Source organism: Nuphar pumila, chromosome 11 (genome assembly GCF_984573655.1).
Source record: "Nuphar pumila chromosome 11, dmNupPumi1.hap1.1, whole genome shotgun sequence".
NCBI lineage: Eukaryota > Viridiplantae > Streptophyta > Magnoliopsida > Nymphaeales > Nymphaeaceae > Nuphar > Nuphar pumila.
This window is the reverse complement of record NC_143259.1, coordinates 98,924,660-98,936,375: the sequence shown is the minus strand read 5'-3', so window position 1 is coordinate 98,936,375 and position 11,716 is coordinate 98,924,660. Positions and strand designations below refer to the sequence as shown.

General features: G+C 38.6%; 1 protein-coding gene across 1 annotated transcript; it reads right to left on the bottom strand.

The window, feature by feature from the left end:
• Positions 1–685: 685 nt before the first annotated feature.
• Positions 686–2,190, bottom strand: LOC149822583 (aspartic proteinase nepenthesin-1-like). The gene is made up of 3 exons (XM_089980310.1): positions 1,466–2,190; positions 1,136–1,357; positions 686–1,013 (listed from the first exon to the last, which is right to left on the bottom strand). Exons 1-3 carry the CDS (start codon positions 2,188–2,190, stop codon positions 686–688), a joined length of 1,275 nt encoding a protein of 424 aa, XP_089836436.1.
• Between the last annotated feature and the right edge of the window lie 9,526 nt (positions 2,191–11,716).

The following is an 11,716-nucleotide window of genomic DNA, read 5'->3' as shown; positions in this document are numbered from 1 at the left end:
CATCACTTTGGCACATGTAATTCATCAATGGTAAGGCACAACAAATGCACTCGGCTATTGTATAACCATTACGTGTAAATGTCTTATTAATAGAGATGAATCCTTTTTTGTGACATATGGCCCTTGTAGTTAAGTCAGTCATGTTTGTGCTTTTCTTTCTTCATCAAATCTTTGGACCCAACATATGACATGTATTAAGATGTCTTAATAAAGAATTATCTTGGATTTAGTTCTTGTATGAATCATCGGTGAGAACTCTGTAGTTCTTTTGTGCATGATTTTGAACATAAATTTGGCATTGATAGAGACTCAAACTCTATGCTTCCTTCAAATGCACCTCATTTAGTCTTGCTCGGATGCAAATCATAAGTGTGTTCAACTGTTGAGAGAGAGAGAGAGATGTTATTAAATGCCAAAAGGAAAATATTGGGATTAGTACAAATACATGTGCTTGCTTGCTGAAACTCCAATTGAATGAACAACTTCCACTCTTTATTTTTGTTTTTTAAAGAAGGATAAAATTCACTTGATCTGTAAAATCAGTACAAGAGGTCTGCAGGAATGATGATGAGGTATCACCCTGCTACAAAACTAGCGAATAAAAATACTTTCACTCTTTCAAAAAAATAAAAGTCCCATTCATGGAGCTTCCAAGGAAACAGAAGAGGGTTATAGAAAGTGCGGTTCACAGTTTACCACATTCTGCAGGTGTGAAAGTGATGAGGTTGTTGCCAAGGTCATAAAGGACGTGGAAGTTGGCCAGCATGACGCCTCCAATTATTGAAACTATGGGCACCGTTGATGGCATCAACACTGAGCAAGTCAAGTCTGTATCTGGATCGCGAACGAAATATTGGCTTCTGGAAACATCGAGATCACCACCCTCAAAATGAAAGGTAACATTAGGGATGGACGCTGATTCTGGCAATGATTGGTAGTAGAGATCAAGCCCCGCCTTTGAGGAATCAACAACCGGTAAACCGATAGCCTTCACGAGTGCATCCCTCACTCGCCTATCACAAGTGAAACACCATATTAAGTACGCATCAGTTGCAAGTTTTGTTCAATGAACATTGGTTTAGGTACCCCATTGCCCCAAATTAGAGCAAGAAATTAAAGTGAGACGGTTTCTTACATGTAAGCGGGTGGTACTATATTGGTAAGTGCTGAGCCTGAGTCGATGATGGTACCACCTACTGCTACTCCATAAGACTCGCCCCGGAAATAACCACTGGGTATCAGGAGACGCTTCCCTCCAACACTGATATCCTCCAAGTTCACTAAATAAGAATCCTTGAAGAGCGGGTTAACTACCAGCGGCGTCGTTGTCGAGGCGTTTGAGCTGATCAAGGCAGCACTGTGGCCCAACACGAGTCAACTCGATTTGTAAACAGAGTCATTAAACAAAGTGAAGCAATAGGAGAATCGGTTATCGATTAACGACCCTAGTTGAGAGACGAGTGACATCGGGCTCCGATCTAGCCCAACTATGCCAGCACCCTCATCGAAACCTTGGTTGTGATTGCCGCAGCCGAACCCAATATTCTTAAACGATACGGTTCGATTCCCCGAGCCCAAGGTGAACGTCTCTAAGGCAAGGTATCCTTGGGAAGTAGCTGGAGTCTCATAATCAAGCCTGTAGTTGCATCCACCAGTAGAATTATCCAATGTAGTTACACGCGAAGTTAGGGAGGCACAGAGAGGATCGGAGTGTAGCATCCTCGAAAAGGAGGAGGAATTTGACGGGCTAAATATTGGTTCTCTGTTGGAGCAATTGATGCATGGATCGCATTGTGTCCATACAAGAGGACTACCAGTATCAACCATGGCGGAGAAGGAGCGTGGGGGTGTTCCAATAGCTAGATTCATTAAGTACTCACCGACTCCGGCCTCTACCGAAACTTCGACATCATCATCACCTTGTGCCTGATGTTTACCATGCCGGATTTTCTGATGCAGCTTCCGAAGCCGATGTTTCTCTCGGCTAGCTGCTCTGTGTAATCGCTTCAAGTGGGTAAAACTGCGGTGTGCATCGACATGAATCAACTCTACATGAATGTCCAGGGCGGCCGTCGACGTCGTCATGTCAGCGGCGGCAAAGGTGGTGGTTGAGTATGATAGGAGAAGATGAGCGGTAAGCACAATGAGGAAGAAGGACGATAGGTGGTGAGATGGTGGTGCAATTGCCATGTTGGTAGTATTGAGTGTATGAACCAGGTTAGTGATGCTAAATTGTGGAATATTTATAAGCAGAGAAGGTTGTTAATTAAGAGGGAAATTGTAACTGAACATCCATTAATGTTGGGCTGGCACACCAGCTATCCATCTATTCACGTAATCTAAGATGGGGTTTTCATGGTTGGAAGTAACAGCTGTTTCTTCAGTCTATTAGTAGCATTGGAGCGCATGTCTTGTTAAGGGTTACATGCGGTTGGAAGTAACAGCTGTTCGGCAAATGAGCAAGACTAAGGCAAGGGTTACCATGTGGTTCAGTTCGGACCGACCCGAAAGACCCATTTTTGCATGGGTTCGCCCTGTTTTTGTGTACGTCTACAACCAGTTAATTTGGGCCAAATATATGTGAGGGCCTTTTTCTTCTTTACGTGAAAATTTTGTCGACTATTTAAATGAATTGGGTTTGGGCAATCACCAAATAATCAAGCATGTATCCATTATAATTTCTTTTATTGACAGTTATTTGTATCTAAAATATCAAGACCCGAGCTGAAACCTGAACTTTTTAATACCCAAACCGATCATACCTGATCCTGTGAAGACACAAACCGATGATACCCGAAGCCGTTAACACATATGGGTCTATTTTTATTTTCAGCCATACCAAGACCTGAACCTGACCCAAATCAAAATGGGTGAATTAAAGAGCCGACCAAACTATAACGGACCCACTAGATACCTGAACCCATTTAACCCATACTTGTCCACAATTTTTTAGTCATACCCAAACCCGAATTAGATTTGGGTCCTACTTTTAGACCCGATTCAGAATTGAGTCCGATAAGACCTTAATCTAAACTATCCAGTTACCCCCCTAGTCAGCTTAGCGTATTTACACATATTTTCTAATTTAAAGAAGTGATTACTAAGAGTGGTTGTTGAACAAAGTAATAACGGAAGTTCAATGTTAATGGAGACAGAATCAAGAAATAACAAGCTTAAAATATATATATATCAACAAGCATGTTATGATTCAAAACAGTGTAATTGAGATCGTGTCCATGTGATTAATTTGGGCCGTTTAGCTAGCAATGCAAATGCATAACATCTCCATTTCTAATTGTCACACCAATGCCATATCCATACTTGTATACCCAAATAAGCGACGACTTTTTTTTTACCCAAATAAGATCGCGATTTCTCACCATTCAATGAAAATATGTTTATGTTTTCCCAGAAAATGTAAGAAAATCATGAAAGAATCGACTGAAATTGCTTCTCAAGGTTTTCTTCATAAACCACTGATTGAGCATGAAATCAATCATTATTTCCTAAATAATTCGATTTTGGTTTGTGTTCTTTGAAAAAAAATCTTCCCTACGAATCAGCATTCAGATTCTTTTAATTTCTCTATATGGTTTAATTCGTTTCTTTGTTTATCTTGTTGTGTTCTTTTGGCAAGTGATTAGTGGGCTGAAAGGGGTGAGCTATCTCCTTCACTCGATTTCTCAAAGAGGGTTTCAAGATTTCAAAAAACCACTCCCTATGTTTTTGGGCGGGTTTTGGATTTCGAATCCAGCAGGGTGGATCCACAATAGCCAAACTGACAAAAATAAATAAAAAGGTACTACCCTAATCCCGCATACACCCTCCGATGGCCCAAATGGATCCTAACGGGCCATCGAAACCTAAACAAGAAAAAATACAAGGATTTAAAAAATCTCACTATGCTAAAAATTCCATCTCAAGCAAAATGTGTTTGAAGACACGCTAAAAATAAAACTCCGGACTTCTTAATCTTGGTGGGAGCTTGGCCTTAGCATTCGGGTTCGATGGTTCATGTTGTTTTATTCAAGCTCACTCAGACGCGCTGCATCAGGGATAAAAAAGGCTTCACCCTCATAGCCTGCACCCTGCCAAGTGGATTACTATAGTGCCGACAAAAACATTCATCAATAAATATTTTGTATTTAACTAATTTCATAAACTTAAAGGGAACAAAATAATATATATCCTTGGATGACAAAATGAATTCATCACTCCACCTTGTGAAACCTTCTCGAAAATTGAAACTTACATGTTCTCGTATTTCTAAAAAAATTGGAATTGGCAATAGGCTTTCTTTTCATAGTATTTCATCAAAAAGATAATATCTAGCAATTTTACCTTGTGCTAATGCGATCAAATCCCTAGAAAAAAATGAATCATCAACGGGTTATTGTTGATGATTCATCCATAATTTTTCTAGGATTGCTTTACTGATGACAAAACTCTTACATAAGAAAATCAAGTTTGAGCGGACACTACAAGAAAATAGGGGATTAGCGACGAAAAAATTTCATCGCTAATTTGCAAGGGATTAACGAGAGAAACAAATCCGTCGCTAAGAACCATAATATTTACGAAAATATCAACGGAATAGCTTCCGTCGCTCAATCCATCGCAAATTAGCGACGACTTTGCGACGAAATGTTTGATCGTAATAACCGCGTATTTTAGCGTCAAATTTGGCAAAAGAAAGTGTGTCGTCGCTATCTCGCGACAGAATAGTTTTGTCGCTACATAGTTATATTAATTTACGATGGCTTTGTGACGGATTTAGGCCGTCGTGACATCCATCGCAAAATGTCGCGTAAATCCCTAATTCGAGCCCTCTTTCTCTTTTCTGTTCCGTTGTTCCCGTCGGCCGCCCTCTCCCTCCTGCCGCCCCATATCTCGCCCGTCGGCATCTCCCCGGCCCCCACCGCCCGCCGCCCATCGCTCTCCGGCCTGCCGCCCTGCCCGTTGCCCCCGGTTCGCCGCCCCCCGTCCGGCGTCTCCCAGGTTTTTCCGATAAAAGACACATTTTTTTCTGATAAAAGGGGCGGATGCCCCTTTTTGTTTTTCCTACAGGGGTTCGGCCCCCCGGCCTCGATAGTATTTTCGGGGAGGGGGGCCAACCCCCTGCCGCGTGTTGTGTTTTCCGACAAGGGGGCCGACCCCCTACCGCGTGTTGCGTTTTCGGACAAGGGGGCGACCCCCCTGTCACATTTTTTTTCTGGCAGGGGGTCGGCCCCCCTGCCTCATTAGTATTTTCCGGCAGGGGGGCCGACCCCCTCCCGCATGTTGTGTTTTCCGACAAGGGGCGACCCCCTGCCACATTTTTTTGTTTTCCAGCAAGGGGGTTGCCCCCCTGCCGCATTTTTTGTTTTTCGACAGGGGGCGACCCCCTGCCAAAAAAAATAACCGAGGCAAGGGGGCGACCCCGTGCCGCGTTTTCTGTTTTCTGGCAGGGGGCGACCCCCATGCCTCGTTGTTTTATTCTGGCTAGGGGTCGCCCCCCCTTCCCCTTTTTTTCACTTTTATTTTTTTTTCGAAAGGGGGTCGACCCCTGCCCCTTTTTTTCTGGCATGTGGGGCGACCCCCTGCATGTTTTTTTTTTTTTTCGGCAGGGGGTCACTCCCTGCCCCTTTTTTTTCGGCTGGGGGGCGTCCCCTGCCTCTTTTTTTTTTCAGGCATGGGGTCGCCCCTTGCCTCATTTTTTTATTCGGGCAAGGGGTCGCCCCCGTGCCTCTTTATTTTTCGGCAGTGGGGCAACCCCTGCCTCGTTTGTTTTCTCCGTCAGGAGGTCGCCCCCTGCCTCATTTTTTTATTCGGGCAGAGGGTCGCCCCTGTGATCCTCTAGTAGGGGGGAGGGGTGCGACCCTGCCTCTTTTTTTTTGCGGCAGGTGGTCTCCCCTCCGACTTCTCTTTTTTTTTCGCCAGGGGGCGACAGGTCGTGGTTCAGAAACCCGACGCTTGTCAGATTCCTAAACCACGTCATTACCCTGTGCCTGCCGCTTCGGAAGACGATCACTGCCTCTGTAGTGTCTTCATTTTAGCACAGTGTGATTTCATTTTAACACAACATCTCTTGCAAATTTCTCAACGTATGCAGCTTGTGCTCCGCCATCCGTGGTAAGTAATTGACAAAAACAATGCAAATCGGGTAAATACCCATGGTAAGTAAGTAATGCAAGCGCTTCACATGTTATTTAATTTATTGGATGCAACACTTTACTGTTCATACACTCACTTAGTTGTTGATATCTAGGACTGCTTTGTTGAAGTTTGGAGATCATGCTGAGCATGATTTTAATGTACAATAATATAAGTGTTCTTTGTTTTGGAGTACAGATTCCATGCTAGACATGGTAGTCGTTAGCGAGATATTGAAGTGTATTTGTTGCAGGTACATGTTTGACATTTTTTTTATATGAATGATTTTCATGTATTGCAATATTTGATGTGATTATATCCATGCTTGCATGTAGTTAATTTTAATTTAATTATGACTTCCATGTGAAATTGTATAATGATAGTATGCTTCAAATTAATGCATCGTGTTATGGATAGTTTTGCACATGAAAATATTAAGTTATCAATTCATGCATCATAATTCTTGTGATTGTATGACATCATATATTGCATGATAAATTTGATATTTTTTTCGTCATAGCATTTTGATGGTTCTCTTTTAACTGGTTAGGATACTTTTCGTAACATCATACGATAAAATGACTACAAACCGTGAATGGATGTACCGTAGGGTAATTGACAATGAGTTATCACATGAATATATGGATGGTGCTGAAAGTTTTATTGAATTTACAACTATAAGTGTCAATACAGTGGATCCCACAGGTCGAATTAGGTGTTCATACAAGATTTGTAAGAATAATCGATTTATAGAACCCCTGGTTCGCCGCCCCTCGACCGACGTCTTCCACGTTTTTCCGATAAAAGACACATTTTTTTTCTGATAAAAGGGGCAGAATCCCCTTTTGTTACGACAATGAAGCCATACATGATACTTCAAGTACAAGGTTTTGATGATGAACAAGTAAATCAACTGCATTTCAGCTAAGGCGATGAAGAAAGATGACAATCATTGAAGAATTCGATGAAGAATCTTTGAAGACTAGTGTGAAAATGTTAAATTCATTAAAAGTCTTAGATTCTTGTAAGAGCCTTACTTAGAGTGCATATTTCGATTGCATTTCACCTAAAAAGTCTTTAGAAAAACTTTTCTAAAAGAACCCCTCATGAAAATCTTTTTAGAAAACTCTTTTCTTAAATTTTCGTGTTTATTAGTCGACCAATAGACTCACCAGTCGACTAATCCTTTCGCGCCATATTTTCTAAAAAGTCATTTTTGTCAAAATTAGTCGACTGAAGGTTTTATCAGTCGATTAGACAGAATGTGTGTTTTCTGGAAATTTAGCAGCAGTCGACTAATGACTTTACCAGTCGACTGAACAGAACATGTGTTTTCTGGAAATTCAGCAGCAGTCGACTAATGATTTTATCAGTCGACCGAACAGAATGTATGTTTTTCAAAAGATTTTAGCAGCAGTCGATTGAAAGGTTTTTCAGTCTACTGATGATATTATCAGTCGACTAATTTTATCTCTAGTCGACTAAGTTTCAAAAGTTCAGATTTTCAAACGGCTCGATTAACAGATCAGTCGACCGACGATAACTGTCAGTCTACTAATAACTAACTATTAGTCGACTAACTACTAATATCAGTTGACTAATTTTGTCGTTTTTCCTGAAACTTCAAAAAGGCGTGTCTTTTCATTTTTCAAACGTATTGATCATTCAAAATGGACTGTTTTGACACCCTTTCATACCCTCAATGTATGAAAACTTTCAACTATAAATATGAGTGCATTCTACACTCAAAAATATCAAATCCAATTGAATTACTTCTTGCTTTTCACTCCTATTCAATCAAGTATTTATTTTCTCACTCACTTGATATTTTCACTTCAGTTTTTCACTCAAATTCTTTTGAGAGATAGTGAATTCGTGAGTAGAGTATTTCAACAACCTCAAAAGCCAATTGCATCTCATTTGCATTCAAAAGAAGGGCTCATAGGTTGTATTGTAAGTTGTTACTTATTTCAATTTTCTGTAAAAGGAAGGATTCCTTGGTTTAAAGGAGTTGTTTGCTTTCAGTAGGTGTGTTACTGGAAGTGGGACTGGATTTGGTCTGTGTATGATCTTGTAGTTACACAAGGTTGATAGTGGAAATCTCAAGCGGGTTTTGCTTGGGGACTGGATGTAGGTCGGGAAAGACCGAACCAGGATAAATTCTTGTGTTTCTATGTGTGATTGCTTTTCAAATTGCAAAATCCTTAAATATTCCGCAGACTATTTTTAAAAGCATTATTCACCCCCCCTCTAGTGCTCATTACCTCGATCCTACTGCACTTTCATTTGGTATCAGAGCAGGTTTGCTATTATTTTGATTTGATCATCATCTAGCATGACAACTACAACATCTCAGCACAAAGAAGGATGCTCCTCTGTTCGTCCTCCTCTCTTCGACGGAACAAACTATGGATACTGGAAAGTGAGAATGACAATATTCTTGCAATCCATGGATCTCGAAATTTGGAGAGTTGTTTCAGAAAAGTACCAAATGCCATCAACTGATTTCAGTCAATGGACCGATGAAGAAAAGAAGACTGCTTCACTTAATGCCAAGGCAATGAATGCATTATAGTGTGCCATTGACAAGGTAGAGTTCAATCGTATCTCTCAATGCTCTACAACAAATGAAATTTGACATACTCTTCTTGTGACTCACGAAGGTACGTCAAAGGTAAAGGAATCTAAAATTGCTTCTTTAGTTCATAAATTTGAATTGTTTAAAATGAAGCAAAATGAATCTATATCGGACATGGTAACAAGAATGACCGATATAACGAACACTCTGAAATCCCTTGGAAAAGAATATTCACAAGTGAATTTAGTCAGAAAAATCCTAAGGTGTTTATCTCCTGAATGAGAGAGAAAAACCACTGCTATTGAAGAGGCAAATGATTTAAACACTCTCACTGTTGAAGATTTGGTTGGTAACCTAATGGCATATGAAGTCCAACTTCAAGACAGACAAGAAGAAAAACTCAAGAAGAAATCTCTTGCTTTTAAGGCTACTTCTGACTCTGAAAATTCAGAAGAAGATGAAGATGAAGATATTGCCCTCATCACAAGGCAATTCAGAAGATTCATCAAAAAGGAAAGATTTCAAAGAAAGGTAAAGAAAGCGGATTCTTCCAATCTCAATGAAGTCAAGTGCTTTAACTGCAAAAAGGCAGGACATATCAAGAAAGATTGTCATCTTCTCAAAATCAAGCCCAAGGACCAATTCAAGAAGAAAAAGGCATTTCAAGCATGTTGGGATGATAGTGACTCCTCTTCCGATGAAGAATCAAATGAAGAAGTCGCCAACATGTGCTTTGTAGCACAAGAAGATTCGGTAAGTCAATTTGAGTATGATGAGTTATTAGAAGCATTTAATGATTTATATGCTAAATTTAAGAGTCTAAGTTCTAAAAATAAAGAGTTAAAAACTGAAAATTCAACTCTTGACTCTCAAAACAAAGCATTACTTCAAGAGATAGAAGATCTCAAGAAGGAAAACTCTTGCCAAACATTTGAGATAAAAGAAATTGGAGTTAGAACCAATCTCTTACAAAAAGAAGTAACTAGTATAAAAGAAAAATCAAATAATCTTCTTTCTATAGTGACCGAATTCACAAATGGTCAAGAGAATCTAGAAAGATTTCTTGGTTCTCAAAGATGCTCGGTTAATAAAAGCGGATTGGGATATAGCTTCTTTGATACTCAAAATGGACCAAACTATGTTGTGAAGAATCAAAGACAATATTCTCAACCATTTATTCTTAGAACTAAATTTTTCAGTTCTAATAGAAATGCATCTAATCATGAAACTTATAATGCTTATAAGCTTAGACATGATTATTCTAGAAATGCTAAATCTTTTTATAGAAAGAATATTTATTATCAAAGGAAACCAAAATCCAAATGAATATGGGTTCCTAAGACTAACTCTCATGGACCTGAAAATAGAAAGGGGTCAAATGCTTTGTCTTCTAATTTTGTTGTAGGTACACAAAATAAGGAGCAAATGGATATTGGACAACGGTTGTTCCAAACATATGACTGGAAGGCTGGAGTTATTTTCCACCCTCTAAAATAAGGATGGAGGAACTGTCACCTTTGGTGACAATAGCAAGGGAAAAGTAATCGGTATTGGTAATATACAAATTCAAAATTTCCCTTGATAGAAAATGTTCTTTTAGTAGATGGTTTAATGCATAATTTATTATCTATTAGTCAATTATGTGATAAAGGTTTTCATGTTTCTTTTGAAAATGATTTATGCTTAATTTCTGATTTTCAATCTAAAAAGATCGTTTTTAAAGGTAAAAGAAGGAACAATGTGTATGAACTTTATCTAGATAAGTTACCCACTTTCAATGAAAAATGTCTTATTGTTTCAAATAAAATTCAATGGTTATGGCATAAGAGACTTGAACATGTTAACTTTAAAATTATTTCCAAGTTATCCAAGAATGATCTTGTAAGAGGCCTACCTAGAATACCATATAAGAAAGATCACTTATGTGATGCTTGCCAAAGGGTTAAACAAATCAAGAGTTCTTTTAAAGCAAAAGATATAGTTTCAACAAAACGTCCTCTTGAACTTTTACATTTAGATCTATTTGGACCATCTAGAATTCAAAGTTTGAATGGTAGCAAGTATGCTTTTGTTATAGTAGATGATTATTCTCGGTTTACATGGGTGATTTTTCTAAAAAGCAAAAATGATGCTTTTTCAATTTTTTCTAAACTTTGTAGAAGAATTACAAATGAAAAATCTACATCTATAATTAAAATTCGTAGTGATCATGGTGGTGAATTTGAAAATGAATCTTTTTTAAAGTATTGTGATTTACATGGTATATCTCACAACTTTGCTTTTCCTAGAGCGGCTCCACAAAATGGAGTTGTTGAAAGAAAGAATAGAACTTTGCAAGAATGTGCTAGAACCATGCTTCAAGATAAAAATTTACCAAAATACTTTTGGGCTGAAGCTATAAATACAACATGTTATGCTTTAAACCGTGTTCTTATTCGACCAATTTTACATAAAACATGTTTTGAATTGTATTATGATCGTATACCAAAGATCTCATATTTCCAAAATTTTGGTAGTAAATGTTTCTTGTTAAATACTAAAGATAATCTTGATAAGTTTGATTTTAAATCAGATGAATCAATATTTTTTGGATATTCTTCTAGAAGTAAAGCTTATCGTATTTTTAATAAAAGAACATCTTGCATTGAAGAATCTTTACATGTTGCATTTGATGAGAATTGTGAGCAGGTTACACCTCTAAGCGAAGGAGAAGAAGTAATACTTCAAGAAGAACCCTTGATAGAGAATACTTCTCAAGAAAATGTTCCTCTTCAACCTGTTTGGAAAGAAATTCCTAATCATTCACATGAACAAGTTATTGGAGAAATAAAGAGTGGTGTCCAAACTACAAGGCAATTAGAAAAATATATTACAAATGTTGCTTTCATATCTAAAATAGAACCAAAGAATATCAATGAAGCTTGTGATGATGAATTTTGGTTTTTGACCATGTCTGAAGAACTTAACCAATTTACTAGGAATGATGTTTGGGATCTAGTTGATAGA

Coding starts and splice junctions, on each gene's coding strand:
- LOC149822583 (XM_089980310.1), bottom strand. CDS start 2,190: ATGGCAATTGCACCACCATCTCACCACCTATCGTCCTTCTTCCTCATT. Junction 1,358..1,465: donor GGGCTAGATCGGAGCCCGAT/GTCACTCGTCTC, acceptor GTTGGGCCACAG/TGCTGCCTTGATCAGCTCAA. Junction 1,014..1,135: donor ATAGTACCACCCGCTTACAT/GTAAGAAACCGT, acceptor CACTTGTGATAG/GCGAGTGAGGGATGCACTCG.